This window comes from Lipotes vexillifer, unplaced genomic scaffold (genome assembly GCF_000442215.2).
Source record: "Lipotes vexillifer unplaced genomic scaffold, Lipotes_vexillifer_v1.1 scaffold23, whole genome shotgun sequence".
Taxonomy (NCBI): domain Eukaryota; kingdom Metazoa; phylum Chordata; class Mammalia; order Artiodactyla; family Lipotidae; genus Lipotes; species Lipotes vexillifer.
The window spans coordinates 3468928-3484053 of record NW_006796283.1 but is presented as its reverse complement, the minus strand read 5'-3'; the positions used below and the strand labels follow the sequence as shown (position 1 = coordinate 3484053).

General features: G+C 63.8%; 1 protein-coding gene across 1 annotated transcript in view; it reads left to right on the top strand.

Annotated features, from left to right (window-relative positions):
* The window catches only part of GALNS (galactosamine (N-acetyl)-6-sulfatase), a 22328-nt gene that overhangs the window by 3586 nt on the left and 3616 nt on the right, over positions 1-15126 (top strand). The window contains exons 2-11 of the mRNA XM_007468440.1: positions 2633-2756; positions 3484-3558; positions 5285-5387; positions 7863-8006; positions 8777-8843; positions 8924-9051; positions 9328-9467; positions 11151-11254; positions 11533-11669; positions 12257-12359. Of these exons, the coding sequence (XP_007468502.1) occupies positions 2633-2756; positions 3484-3558; positions 5285-5387; positions 7863-8006; positions 8777-8843; positions 8924-9051; positions 9328-9467; positions 11151-11254; positions 11533-11669; positions 12257-12359 (1125 nt within the window). The remainder of the gene's footprint in view (positions 1-2632; positions 2757-3483; positions 3559-5284; positions 5388-7862; positions 8007-8776; positions 8844-8923; positions 9052-9327; positions 9468-11150; positions 11255-11532; positions 11670-12256; positions 12360-15126) is intronic.

Genomic DNA, 15126 nt, shown 5'->3' with positions numbered 1-15126 from the left:
GCAGGAAGGAGCTAACACAGCAGGCCAATGACTGCAGGCCTCAGAGAGGCTCACCTGTAAATAGGTGGGCCCTTGGCCACTATCTGGGAACTTGGATTTGGGGAGTATCCCAGCATTCCCTGTGCCTAAACTGTTTATGCAAACGTAAGATTTGTGCTGAGCCCCACCTCCCTCCTGGGAGGCTGGGATTTGGGTGGTGCCAGCAGACCCAGCCTCTCTGCCTCTCTCTGCTCCTCCTACCTGGCCTGTGGGTGAGGGTCGGCAGCCCGCCTGTGCCCCGTGGGGTGTGGGGAGAGGGGGCAGCAGGGAGAAGCCTGGAGCCTGCAGCCTCGTGCCTACCGCTCCACTTCCTGCCCCTGTCGGCCGCACGTCCCTCCAGGGGCAACTTTCATTCCAGCTCCTGTTGTGGTGAACGGAAAAGCCTTTTCAGTAATTTCAAGATAAACCATCTCCAAAGGGACTCTACGGCTGGAAGGGTCTTTGAGAACAGACCGCACGGTCCAAGGGCAAAAGCCCCAAGGCAGCTCTGGGACCCGAGTGTCAGGATGGGCCTAAGGCTGGGAGACGAGGGGACATGTCCCTCTCCTGGCTCTCCCTGACGGAGAGGGCGCCGTGTGAGCTACTGCCCAGTGCAGGGGGCATGAATGATTACAGCCAGGCCACACACCTACCTGTGACCATCCTGGGCAAGCCTGCATGCTTGCCCCCACGTGTGACCCAAGGCTCCCCGAGCCTCGTGCGCGCTGGCCCAGCTCTCCCCAGCGTCTCCGTGCAGACCTGCCAAGCCTGCTGTGGGCTGGCAGGCCGTGGCCCATGAGTCTGGAGAGCTTTAAGGGGCCCCAGAGAGACAGGCACGGCTAGGCCTCTGCAGCACCAGGTGCCTGCGCTTTTCCAGTGGCACTCTACGGAGACGTAGTTTCTATCATGCACAGTTCTCCAGTTAAAGGGCACAATTCTGCGGTTTCTAGCACCTTTACAGCGTCGTGCAGCTGTCACCACGGTCAGCTGTGGGTCATCTTCATAACCCCGGGAAGAAGCCCCGTCCCCGGCCTCCCCCCCACCCCTCCAGGAGGAGCGGCCCGTGAAGGAGAGCCAGCTTGGAGGGGCTGCACGGCTAGAGAATCCAGAGGGGAAGCAGGGCCGCGCCCACCATCAGCGCCGAGGGGATTCAGTTTGTCAGGGTCACTCCTGCCCCACGCCACTGGCCGCAGAAGGATGCGTTGGGTCATAGAGCAAAGTCACGTCCCGTTGCCCTTTTCAGGTATTTCTTTAGCGCCTTATGGTGAAAGTTGTCAAACACCCGTGCAGCTGAAAGGGTGTCGCAGTGCACACCTGTCGCCCCACCTGGATTCTGCCTGCTCTGTCTCACAACTGTCCATCCTTCCGTCCCTGTGCACGCGCTAACCCACCTCACCACCTGTCTGGTTTTATTTTGGCACAACGCACATAACACGAATTCACCCTTTTAACATTTTAAAGCGTGCAGTTCGGTGGTGTTTAGCACGTTCGCCGGCTTGTGCAGCGCCCCCATCTAGTAGCTGAGAACATCCCACCCCCCGAAGAGAAACCCCTTTCCCACTGGCAGCCACTCCCCTCCCCCTCCCCCAGCCCCTGGCAACCACCCATCTGCGTTGTACCCGTGGACTTGCCTGTTCTGGACGTCTCACATCCATCGTACACCCTGCGGCCTTTTCTGACCAGCTTCTCAGCAGCCTGTTTTTGTGAGTGTCAGCACCTCGTTCCTCTTTACGGCCGAGTACTGGTCCGTAGTGTGTGTATCAGGTCCCTCGTGCCTAACAGATGGCCAGAGACTTGGTGCCTTGGAATAGGAATCTATTCCCTCCAGTCCTGGAGGCCAGAGTCTGAAATCAAGGGGTCGCAGGGCCAGTCTCTCCAGAGGCTCCGAGGGAGGGTCCTCCCTCCCCTCCATCTCCTGGGGGCTCCTGTGCTCCTTGGCTTGTGGCCGCGACCCTCCAGTCTCTGCCTCCGTCGTGGAGGCCTGGCCTCTCCTCGTGTGTCTGTCTTGTCTCTGTGTCCCATCTTCTCACACGGACCCCAGTCACTGGATTTAGGACTACCCTAGTCCAGTGTGATCTCATCTTAGCTAATCATGTCCGTATTTCCAAATATGGTTACGTTCTCTGGTTCTGAGTGGACATAAACTGGGGAGGCTGCTGTTCACCCTGGTCCTGGATGGATAGACCACATCTGTCTACTATTGATCAGTGATGGACAGAGGCTGTTTCTTTTGAGCAGTCGGGAGTCCTGCTGCTGTGGACATTCATGCGGCGCCTGGGTGCCGGCCGGCCCAGTTCTCGGGACAGCGAGCTTGGGAGGAACCGCGGGTCTCGGGGCCTCGCCGGGTTAGCTTCATGGGGCCTGGGCACTGTCGTTAAATGTGAATTCGCACCGCAGAGTAGGACGGCCTCCTTGTCTGTGCGGAAGGCAGAGGTGTGTGTCTTGGTGCCGGTGCCCCGTGAGCACGTGGGGCCAGCGTCGGAGCTGGGAGGAGGTGGGCGCTGGGCATCTGCACCGGGGAGCGGCTGACCACACACCTGCCGCACTTGGGGTGCGCCGGGGGCCGCGGCTCTGGCTACGTTCTCATCCCACCTCCACACGCTCTTTCCTGCAGATGGGGTGGGGCGACCTCGGGGTGTATGGAGAACCTTCCAGAGAGACCCCAAATTTGGACCGGATGGCTGCGGAAGGGATGCTCTTCCCGAACTTTTACACGGCCAACCCCCTGTGCTCCCCTTGTAAGTCAGGGCCTGCTCAGGCCACCAGGGAGTGGGGCTGGGCGTAGGGCATGCTGGGTGGGGGGACACAAGGGGGGTGGTCACGGAGCGCGGAGACTGAGGCACGGTGGGGAGGTGGGGAATGCATAGACCAGAAAGTGGGGCGCAGGGTGCGGGCACGGAGCGTGGGGGTGGCAGCCCTGATTGGGTGTCGGCTCCACCGGCATTTCCTGCAAGGGGCAGAGGGGTGGCAGGCGGGCTGCGGCCTCTTCTGTCGGATCCTGGTGCTTGGGAGCATCTGGGCTACGTGCTCTGGGGAACGCGGGGCCATCAGGAGCCATCAGAGGCCACCAAGGGCTCGGAGCCTCTGCGGGTATTTGAGGCCCAAGTGGCTGCCTCGGAGGCGGCGGCTGTTCATTCACGGAGCTGAGTGCCGCGGCTGGTTCGGGGGAGGTGCTCAGCCAGGGAAGGGATCGTCAGCTGGGGGTGTAGGGGCCTCGAGGGTGGGGAGAACCTCTCATCTGGAGGACGAGAGGTGACCCTGGAAGGGGCGGCGCATGAGGAGGCCTGCGGGCTGTCCCGGGAGCCAGAGAGCGAGCGAGGGGGAGCTGCAGCCGGCCCCGCTGCTGGTCTTTGCGGGGCTGTGCTCCCACCTGGCTCTCAAGTGGCTGCCGGGGACTCAGGTACCACAGGGCTGGCCTCGGGCTGCACACGTGACCCGTGTTTCTGTTGTGTCCCCTCCACGTAGCCAGGGCGGCTCTGCTCACCGGACGCCTGCCCATCCGCAGTGGCTTCTACACCACCAATGGGCACGCCAGGAACGGTAGGCTGTGCCCTGGGGCAGAGGGAGGGGGCGTCTGTCACCTGTCCTCTCCAGTGACCTGGCTTCTCCCGGGCGCACTCGTCGCCCAGGGTTGAGGCTTCTGTCTGGGTCGGAACTCATTTTAAAACAGAACGCAGAGCTCCCATCAGAAACAATGTGTTTTAGGCGAGTGGGGAGGACGGTGAGGGTGGGGCCGGCTCCCGCCCTGTCCCGGGTGCGGGGGCGGCCCGGCTCTAGGGTGGGCTCCCCGACCAAGTGGGGCTTCAAGGGACCCTTGGAGGAAGGTGTGGTGGGGTGGGGCGACCTCGGGGTGTATGGAGAACCTTCCAGAGAGACCCCAAATTTGGACCGGATGGCTGCGGAAGGGATGCTCTTCCCGAACTTTTACACGGCCAACCCCCTGTGCTCCCCTTGTAAGTCAGGGCCTGCTCAGGCCACCAGGGAGTGGGGCTGGGCGTAGGGCATGCTGGGTGGGGGGACACAAGGGGGGTGGTCACGGAGCGCGGAGACTGAGGCACGGTGGGGAGGTGGGGAATGCATAGACCAGAAAGTGGGGCGCAGGGTGCGGGCACGGAGCGTGGGGGTGGCAGCCCTGATTGGGTGTCGGCTCCACCGGCATTTCCTGCAAGGGGCAGAGGGGTGGCAGGCGGGCTGCGGCCTCTTCTGTCGGATCCTGGTGCTTGGGAGCATCTGGGCTACGTGCTCTGGGGAACGCGGGGCCATCAGGAGCCATCAGAGGCCACCAAGGGCTCGGAGCCTCTGCGGGTATTTGAGGCCCAAGTGGCTGCCTCGGAGGCGGCGGCTGTTCATTCACGGAGCTGAGTGCCGCGGCTGGTTCGGGGGAGGTGCTCAGCCAGGGAAGGGATCGTCAGCTGGGGGTGTAGGGGCCTCGAGGGTGGGGAGAACCTCTCATCTGGAGGACGAGAGGTGACCCTGGAAGGGGCGGCGCATGAGGAGGCCTGCGGGCTGTCCCGGGAGCCAGAGAGCGAGCGAGGGGGAGCTGCAGCCGGCCCCGCTGCTGGTCTTTGCGGGGCTGTGCTCCCACCTGGCTCTCAAGTGGCTGCCGGGGACTCAGGTACCACAGGGCTGGCCTCGGGCTGCACACGTGACCCGTGTTTCTGTTGTGTCCCCTCCACGTAGCCAGGGCGGCTCTGCTCACCGGACGCCTGCCCATCCGCAGTGGCTTCTACACCACCAATGGGCACGCCAGGAACGGTAGGCTGTGCCCTGGGGCAGAGGGAGGGGGCGTCTGTCACCTGTCCTCTCCAGTGACCTGGCTTCTCCCGGGCGCACTCGTCGCCCAGGGTTGAGGCTTCTGTCTGGGTCGGAACTCATTTTAAAACAGAACGCAGAGCTCCCATCAGAAACAATGTGTTTTAGGCGAGTGGGGAGGACGGTGAGGGTGGGGCCGGCTCCCGCCCTGTCCCGGGTGCGGGGGCGGCCCGGCTCTAGGGTGGGCTCCCCGACCAAGTGGGGCTTCAAGGGACCCTTGGAGGAAGGTGTGGTCTCAGAGCCCGAGTTCTGGAGACGCCAGGGGTGGGCCCACCCGTGACCCCTGACCCCCCACCCCCCACCCCCCTCGGGGGGCACGTTTGCCTGTTCGCTCCGGTAATGGTGCTGGCTGTGAGGAGCGCCGGAAGACCTGGAAAGTGCCCGGGCAGTGCCGCCCCGACCAGGGTTCTGCCGCTCGACCCTGCTGGCTTACACGGTGCGTTTGCTCCACCAGCCTACACGCCACAGGAGATAGTGGGTGGCATCCCAGACTCAGAGCTCCTGCTGCCGGAGCTACTGAAGGAGGCCGGCTACACCAGCAAGATCGTGGGCAAGTGGTGAGTCGCACACCTGCCTGCTGGGCTCGCCCCAAGGGTTCCTTACTCACATTGCCCAGTGGGAGCCCCTCAAGTGGGAGTAGAGTCCTTGAATTCCAGGTCTGCTAAGATGTCCAAAGCGTCCCTTTAAAAGCTGCTGTGGCCGTGCCCGTGGGACCTCCCGTGGCGAGGCTGGGGTGGCGGCTGCCACAGCAGCACCAAAGGAGCCGTGTTATTGCACACACGTGCCGTCACGATGACACGCCAGCGAGCAAAGGGGCTCTGTCTGCTGATGAAACCAAGAAGCAAGCAGGGGATAGAGGACGGTCATGTGGTGTGGAATCATCGGGATCAAGTGATCATAAAAGATCACGTGTCGCGCTGTTACGTGGTTAAGCCTGTTAAGTGGCTTCTCTCTTACTCCCCGGGGATGCCTACGTACGCAGCCCTAGAGGTTGATACGAAGGTCGGATGTCCTCTCTTTCCTCTGCCGAATGTTGGAGCCCTTGGAGACCAAGCCTGCTTCCTACAGGAAGCCTTCCCTGACTTTCCAGCCGTGATCATCTCTGCTCGGCCGCTGCTGTGCTTTGGACCCTCTCCCCTTGACCCCTCTGGCACTCACCACCTCGAGGGCAAGCACCTCATCTGTGCCCCTTGGGGACCACTGCCCCACGCAGTTGACAGTCCTAGTGATGGGGGATCTGCAGAAACCGGGAGAGGAGTCCTCAGGGAACCCGGGGACCTGGAGGCTGCTTCCTCACCCCTGAGAGGGGCTGGCAGCTGTCCTGCTGGCCGAGCGGTCGAGCCTGGAGGCGGTGGGGGCTGCAGAGCAGAGCTGGCGAGGGTGCAGGATGTGGGAGCCTGCAAGGCCCAGCAGTGCCGGGAAGGCCTGGAAGATGGCAGTAGGGCAGCTACAAGGCCTGCCAGGCCCGTGCCAGGGCTGTGCCCACAGAAGGAGGAGCCCCTGCGATGACCGGCGCTCTCTACCCAGCCTGGCGGCTCTGTCCCGGTCCAGGGGCCTCCCATTCGTGGTCACTGACACGGGGCAGCCAGAGCTGGAGTGGGAGCCTGTCCGCACGAGCTCCCGAGATGGGCAGACTCAGGAACAGGAAGGGACGCGGCAGGGCCTGGAGAAGCAGCTGGCATGGACTCAGGGAGGTGGACGCAGTGCTGGTGGACCAGCCGGGGTCAGGGCAGCCATGGCCAATGGGATGACGGGCTCTGGGAGGCCCGGGGCAGGGAGCTCGGCCCTCCTCTGCCAGGTGGGTGTCCTGGTCTCAGCAGGGTCCCGTCAGAGCCGCAGGGGGTGTTGGTGGCCGTGGCCGTGACTGCCTGACAGCCAGCCTCGGGCCCCAGCACCACGGATCCGGATTTCCTCGGCCTAACCAAGGCCTGGGGTGGATGGAGCCTGGGCTCCTGCGAGAGGCTGCCCTGAGTCCCAGGGGCTCGACGTGCTGTCACTCAGCTCGCTGGCAGGCAGTACTGACCCCGCAGCTGCCCTGGGACCAGCACTTGGAATTGACAACTTCACACGAGCCGGACCTTCGTGGGTGTTTCTGTTTCATGAAGGCCGTTTGGGCTGAAGGACGCAGGACAAGGAGTGTCACACCTAGCGGTGTCCAGCATGGAGGGGGCGTCATAGCTGCGGTCCCAGAGAGGAAGCATGGGGCGCAGCTGGCTCTCCTTTGCGGAGACAGCGCTCAGGGCAGAGCCCGTGCGGGTGCCCCCGGCACAGGGGCTTCAGAAGCCGGGCAGCCATCCGGCGGAGGCAGAGTGTTTGAGGACCAGCAGTGGGGACCGAGAGGTTCACTTACCGGCGTCCAGACTCCGCTGCCGGCCAGCTCAGTTCCGGCCCCATCCTGCCCAGCTGCCTCGTGCCGCATCCACGTGACCGAGTGACTGAGGTGTGCGGCAAGCTCACGGTGACGTGGAGTCGGCCTGGCCCAGTGCAGCCCCCCAGCGCTGTGCTGGCGATGCTGGCTGCGAGCGGCTTTCTGCATACGTGACCCCAAGAAACCTGTCTGCTTCCCAGGGAGGAGGAACCTCACTCCAAAACCCCTTCCCTAAGCTGTGCCTTCTCAAGAGAGACCCTCCCACTGGCAAGAGGACCCGACGTGACGCACCCGCGGGGAAGGGGCTCCCGGGTGGGAGCGGGGGGCGGGTCCGAGCCTGGGTCTCGGTAACGGCTGGGCCGTTGCTCTGCAGGCACCTTGGCATGTTCTCCTCTTGTCCCATCCAGCTCCTGCCCAGGGCGCCGGGGCAGTGATCCGCGCTCATGGGACCTGGTCACCGTCCCCGTGTGCGCCCCTCGGTTGTCGCCTGGGTGGACCGTGCGGGCAGGGGGGCCACGGCGTGGGGCACCCAGGCTCAGCACACCCTGGGGCTGGCTGGAGCCTTGTATCCTGAACTGTTCTCTGAAGGCGAGGGTGTTTGCTTCCCGGAGCTCCGGGGTGCCCATGCGGCGGTCCCTGAAGTGCCCCGGCTTCCTGTCTCTAGGCATCTGGGCCACAGGTCTCAGTTCCACCCCCTGAAGCACGGATTCGATGAGTGGTTTGGATCCCCCAACTGTCACTTTGGACCTTATGACAACAAGGCCAGGCCCAACATCCCTGTGTACCGGGACCGGGAGATGGTTGGCAGGTAACAGGCCCTGCCCACTGCTGCCGCCCACCCGCCAGCTCCTCGTCCTGCCCAGACCTCGTGCTGTGACCTCTGACTTATAAGAGCCCCGCCTCCGGGGGCTTCTAACTGTCTGAGGAAAGGTGCTGGGAGCCCCAGATGCTCCCCAGAGCGAGGCGCTTCACTCGGCTTCCGGGGTTTGGGCCCCGTGCCCTGAGGGGGCTACGCTCTGGACGGTCAGCCTCGCTCCGAGCCACCGTCTGGGGGGCCGTCGGCTGCAGGACCGACCTGGTCTGGCCGTCGGGTGGCTGCAGGCAGGCCCTGGTCTTTTCTGTCTGGCCTAACTTCCCTTTCTTTCTTCCTTTTTAAATTATCTTTGTTCTTGTGGAAGCGCGGTACACGTCACTGGACCACAGAGCTGGGCCAGCGTTGCGGGGCTGTAGCTCACCCAGCACCCCCATCCCAGACCGCCTCCGTCACCCCAGAGAGATGCCCACACCTGTTAGCCATGCCCTCCGTGGCCGTGGACTGGCCGCTCCCTCTCGCACCGTCCTGCCTGTCCTTTGGCGGGGCTCCCCTCCTCCTCCCAGATGGTGGGGTCACCGGGGCACCAGACTCAACCCCAGTGGGTCCCCAGCGGGCCTGGGAGCTTCCAGGCTCCAGTTTTGTTCCTGACATGAACGTTTCCATCTCTCTTTTAAACGAGGCCCCTGACTTTGCCCAGGAAGTCGGGGAGGAGGGGCTTTCCTGCCCTGAAGGCCAATTTCTGTCTGGATCTGTCCTGTTTTCAGATTTTATGAGGAATTTCCAATTAACCTGAGGACTGGAGAAGCCAACCTCACCCAGATCTACCTGCAGGTGACGACAGCAGGGGCTGGCCCGGCTCTGGGGTGGGAGGTGGGCCTGGGGCGGGGAAGACAGTGTGCGCTTCTCCTCAGGAAGCACTCGATTTCATTAAGAGGCAGCAGGCAGCTCACCGCCCCTTCTTTCTACACTGGGCCATCGACGCTACACACGCGCCCGTTTATGCCTCCAGGCCTTTCCTGGGCACCAGCCAGCGAGGGCGGTGAGTCCTTGGTCGCATAGACCTGGACCCCGGGGCGGGCTTAGCTGTGCTTGATTACCACCAGAGGCTGGGCCCTCGCTACCATCGTCAGCTGTGGACAGAGTGAAGCATCCGTGCCTCTGCGGTGGTGGAGGGAGGGGTCGGCTCTGCCCCGATTCCGTCTGAAACTTGACTGGAACGCCCGCCCCCTCCTCGTCCTTCCCTGAGGTTCGGCTTCGGCCGCCCTCTGGTCCCGGAGGCCACCGGCCCCTGCTGACCACGCCCTCCTTCCTGCAGTTACGGGGACGCCGTCCGGGAGATTGACGACAGCGTTGGGAAGATCCTGCACCTCCTCCGGGACCTGAGCATCGCAGAGAACACCTTTGTTTTCTTCACGTCCGACAACGGCGCTGCCCTCATTTCTGCGCCCAGGCAAGGCAGGTGACTTGCGCAGATGGGGCTCCGCCCGGGGCCCCTCAGCAACCCCCCACCAGGACAGATGTGAAGGGCTCAGCCTTGGGGAGGGAGGGACACCGGCAAGCGCCCCCCAGGTCCATTGCCCCTCTTCCCCACCGCCTGGCAGGTGCCTGGTCAAGAGGGAGAGCTCGGTGGGGCGGGCGGAGGCTGAGGCTGTAGACCTCACCGCATCCTGCCTCTCTGCTGGCCAGCCCTGGGGCCAGTCATGTCCAGAGTTCTCTCTCTGAAGCCACAACATCCCCTATCAGCGTTTCTGTCCTGATCTCAGCTGTAACACAGTGGCCTTTGTGACTGGACACGTCTGCCCTTTTTTCTGTGTTTGGGAGCCTCCCTTCCCACGGGGGCGACGACCCTGCAGCAGCCAGGCCCAGGCTTGGCACCCACCCCCGCCCCTCGGAAGTGCCCTCCCAGGCCTCTTGGTGGGTGGTGTCCGGGAGGGAAGGGACCGAGCCCCCCTGCCCTGCAGTGCTGGAGCCCCTGGTGCAGCGCGGGGGGGCTGCTCACTCCCCCAGACCCTCCCTTTGTGTCCCTGCCAGCCTGCAGTCCTCCTGAGGACCCTGACCTCTAGGCCTCTCAGGTCTGAGGCTTTTCCACCTTGCGGAGCTGGAGCGAGGTTGTTGGAGGCGGCGTTTCACAGTCCTGTGAGGGTTTCGCACCCCCGTGGTGATGCGTCTCTGCTTCCCTTTCTTCTTGAGAAGGCTGGGCCCCAGGAGGGCCCTGAGTCACTCAGACAGCTCTGGAAGGAAGGCCACAGACAGCTGGAAACCCCACAGGGCCAGGCCTGTCTGCGGAGGCCCTGGGGGACCTTACAGCCACGTGTCCTGGGGGCAGAGGGGCCCAGGGATCTCCAGGGACAGGAACAGCACAACTGGCTTCTGCCGAGAAGGAGCTGCAGGGGCAGAACAAGACAATGAAAATCCATGTACCCACCCCCAGCTGGAGAGACAGGAGCAGGAAAGAAGTAGGCCCTCGTTGACCTCTGGCCTGTGACCCTTGCTGTCCCTGTGCTGACCAGCGAGGTGGGCTTTGGGCTGCAGTGCGGGGACGAACCACAGGGCCACTGCTGTCAAACACTGTGCTGTTGTGTCCATCTCCCCATCCTCAGGGGTCCTCCCTCCATCATGGCAGCGAGCCGGGGATGTGCGATTAGCCAGGACCGGGCTGTCTGCCCTCGGCACCGCCCACAGCCGGGTTCAGGGACCACCTGCTCAGAGCAGGGCGTGTCAGAGACACGGGATCTGCACCCCCAAACCCCAGGCACACAGGAGCTGCTTGTGCACAGTGACATTTAGGGAACCTGGCACCTGACAGGCCCGGGGTCGGGACTCTGTCTTAACGTTTCCACGTCTTCCACTAACATGTTCACATGCTGTGTGTGTGCGTGGTCGCGGTCTATGGGGGCGTGACCTTACGACCACAGCTCTAGGTCAGAGCCATCTCCAGGCGTTCCGACCTTGAACTTGAGGCCTGAACCCCAGGGCTGGTCCTTTGTCTCCACAACGACCTCAGTGCCTCAGCAATGTCACCTCCAAAGGGCCAGGCGAGGAGCCAGGTGGACAGACATGTCCCGAGGGCGAGTGCCCGGCAGGGTGTGTGTGGCCCTGGGGACTCAGGCACGTGGTCTGATGGGCGACTGTCCCCAGGTGGCAGCAACGGCCCCTTTCTGTGCGGGAAGCAGACCACGTTTGAAGGTGGGATGAGGGAGCCTGCGATCGCCTGGTGGCCCGGGCACATCCCTGCCGGCCAGGTGAGTCAGAGCGGCCTTGTGCCGGACCTGCAGTCGTCCTGGGGCGTGAAGCCTTGGTCCCCTCTCTGGCCTGCTCCCTGCCCTCATTCTGCCACGCACACGTCATCGGGCAGGGAAAGCCTCTGTTCTGCGTGTGTGGACATGCTGCGGGATGTGACCGCGCGCGTGTGTGTGTGCACGTGTGCGTCAGCGAGCACGCCTGGGGACCTGGCCCCTGGCCGCCATCTGGGCAGGGCAGGGCGGGCATCCTCAGCACGTCTGGGCCACGTCCATTGCAGGTGACCCACCAGCTGGGCAGCATCATGGACCTCTTCACCACCAGCCTGTCCCTCGCAGGCCTGGAGCCACCCAGGGACAGGGCCATCGATGGCCTGGACCTCCTCCCCACCATGCTCCAGGGTCGCCTGACAGACAGGTAGGTTCCCGCCGGGCACTTGCCCCGCCTGGTGCCCCGCACCTGGTGCCGGAGCCGAGCTGGCTGACAAAGCAGGTGTCCTCGCCCAGGGGGAGGAGAGACCAGGGGATCTTGGCATGAAACGCTTGGTGGGGTGGAGAGGCCTTGTTCCTCCCTGCGGTGTCCCTCACCCTCTGCCCGGCCCCAGCCTACACCCAGCTCTGCGCCAGGACACTGTCCAGAGGCAGTTTCTCCAGCTCAAGACCTGCTACTGTTTTATTCAAACAAAATGAGTTTCCCAGGCTGCCATGAGGGGACGTGGATTCTGAAGCGTGTATAGTGTAGCCAGAGCAGGCTTACGGTCAGGAGTGGACGGCTCACTGTCTCTTTTCTGTCTTGAAACCTAGCATGAGAGCTTGCTACCCCTGGCGGGGGTGGCAGGGGGTGCCAGCCGCCACGCTTGTCCCCACAGGCCAGCCTGCCATGCCCGGGTGCTACCCCCTTCCTCCGCCGCCAAGCCTCCCCAGCACCAAGGATGAGGGGCGGCCACGGAGGCCCCTCCACAGCCCAGGGACCCTTTCAATTGACGCTGCCTGCCCCCCTGACAGGCCAATATTCTATTACCGTGGCAACACTCTGATGGCAGTCACCCTTGGCCAGTACAAGGCCCACTTCTGGACCTGGACCAATTCCTGGGAGGAGTTCAGGCAGGTAGGTGAGGGGGTCCCGGCTCCGTGGACGCTTCGTCCCTCACGTCCCACCTTGGGGAGGCCTCTGTGCCCCCGGCTCACATGCTGACCTGCTGTCAGGGACTTGGGGGTGACAAGGTGTAGCCACAAGGACAGCACCCACCCTGGCCCGGGCCACCCAGGCTCTGGAGAGGAGGCCTCAGGGCAGCTCAGCCCCAAACCCGGGTCAGATGCCTCAAGAGCCCAGGCAGACCCGGCACCTCCCCGGCCTCCCCTCCCATCCACCCACTGGCCCGGCCAGGTGCTCGGCGGTCCCCCGAGACGCTGTCGTCATGTTTGCTCCGCCATGTCTGCCCCCAGTTCTGACGGTGAAGTGCCCGTGCCAGGCCCGGAGCCCCACTCGGCCCTCCCAGCTCGTGGCCGCCCACCACCTCGTCTCCGCGTGCCTGGGCACCCGCTGCTCCCCCTCCCCTAGCCAAGCCTGTGCTTCCCCAGGTCCCATCACTGCCACGGCCTGAGCTGTCCTGAGCACCCAGCACCCCGACGGGCAGGGCTGCAGCTGGCTCGCCCCTGAAGATGCTAAGGGGCTGAGGGGCCTAGGAGCATCCACCTGAGGGCCCTGAGGCAGGCGGCGTGGTGGCCCTTGGAGATAGCACATGGCCTCCTTTGTCCCTCCCCAGGCCCCTCCCCACCCCACCCCATGGGGTCCCTGTTGCGTCCAGCTGCACGGGTGCACTGGCATTCTGGAAGCCACCGCTCGCCCACCGTGGGCTGTTGGGCCTCTTGAGGGCAGGTGTGGTCAGCCCAGCCTCCACCCAAGCCGGAGCCCACAGGGCCTGGGGAGCCTCTTCTAGCCCAGAGTGTCTGCAGGCAGCGAGCAGCCACCTGCACGGCCTGTCCTGACTCAAGTACGTTCACGGTGGGGTCGGAAAGTGTCAGGAGAGGCCCCCTCGGCGTGGCTGGGTGACACTCGTGCACAGGGCTCAGCAGGGGGTGCTGCTTCCGTTTTCCGAGGGTTTGTGGGGCTTCTGGTTGGTTTGGTCTGCACGGCGGCTGTTCTCTTGTGAGACAAAACGTGCAAAACCCCGTCTCTTCTCCAAGGCGCACAGGCATGCAGGCACTGGGGGGGTCCCCCCTGCACAGTTGCAGTTCCATTCAGATGCCGGGGGCGGGGGAGGGGGCACCCGCACGCTGCTTTGATGGCCCTTCTCCCTGCAGGGACCAGTAAGGCTGAGGGGGTGTGTGCATTCGGGAGGGGCCCCAGTAACTATGACAGTGGCCTTGTGGCCATCGACAGCTCCCTGAGCTCCATGGAGACTTGGATCCGCCTCTTGCATCCCTTCCAGGTGATCAACACATGAGGGGCAGCCTTGTCTGCAGGCTGGGGACATGGCTTAGCTGAGGACACAGGTCAGGGGTCCCCAGGTGCAGGGTTCGCCCGAGGGGACCTTGTTAACTTCCCACTGTACCCTTGTCTGGGGCATCTCCCACCTCCTCGACCCCCACACGCCCCAGTGCCTGTGGGCCCAGCTGCCCGCATCCTGATCAGGTACCAGAGGCAAAGGAGGAGGGAGCATTCTCCCTGTGCCAGGCCTGGTGCCACCATCACCAGCAAGCCCGTGACCTCCCCTCAGGAGGTGTCTGAGGCCCGGGGGGCCGAGGCAGGAGGGAGGGCCCGTGAGTCCGTGGGACCTTCTGCTTTTCTGGACTAAATCCACGAGCGTCGGCTCAAGGGCACGGCTCGCCCCCCTCCTCCCCGTCCTCCCAAAGCCAGTGCTGTGCTGGGGCAGGGCTCCCTGCGCCCCTTCTGCCTGGCTGGGCTGCGTGGGGCTCAGCTGCACTGCCCCTGGGGCAGGTCCTCCCTCCCCAGAGTGGCTGTGAGAGAAAACTCCTGTACTAATTAGCTGCGTCTTAATTAAATAGCTGATTTGATTTGCATCCAAATTATAATCTGTGTTTTCTGTCTAGACTTGGATTCTTCTCCATTAATTGCTCAGCTTTTTTATGCTAAACGTGGTTGTTTCTCCCACCGTTAAATCCACTTTTGTTCTCCAGCTGGTCTGCTCCCAGAAGGTCAGAGGTCACTTACTTGGGACCCACCTGGGCGTCCGTTCTCGACAGCTTAGATTGCAGCCGCTGGCTCAGGGGTCTACAGCTCAGGGCAGACGACTGGGATTTATCTCGCTCCTCACTTCCCTGCTTTACTGAGAGGCAGGGTGTTCACTGCTGCACTGCCTGGCTGTCCAGGGCAGACCCGCGGGTGCTGGGAGGATTGCCGTCAGACCGCACCGCTGCCTGCAGGAGAAGCAGGAGGCACGTCTCTGTCCCCGGCCCCATTTTAGGGTTAACGTGCCCCGCCACGGCCCCGCTCCAGACCCTGTAAACAGTGTCCCACGTTGCCTGGAGACCAGTGCCCAGCTGCTTATGGGGCCCTGAGGTCCCCGGTTCTTCTGGGGTGGCAACCCTTGGCCTCGCCCGACTCTGCCCATATGGCAGCAGGCCTTTCCGTAAACCGAGTCAGGGAGCCCCGAGGGGCAGCCTTCAAGCCTGGGGGACACGCTGGCGTGGGAACCCCATCTCACGTGCGCGTCAAAGGCTGAACCCCAAGGGCAGAGGCTGCCTGGAGGGCGCGGAGCAGGGCTGCACACCTGAGCCTTGGTGGAGAAGACGCTCCATCTCCTGGTAGGGGCGGGGGCGGTCCCGCCCCTCAGGGCCCCTGAGTCCCCTCTGGCTTTCAGGCCTGCGGTCCCTCCTCCTCAGCTGGCCAAGGAGTCCTGGAGGAATGGCGA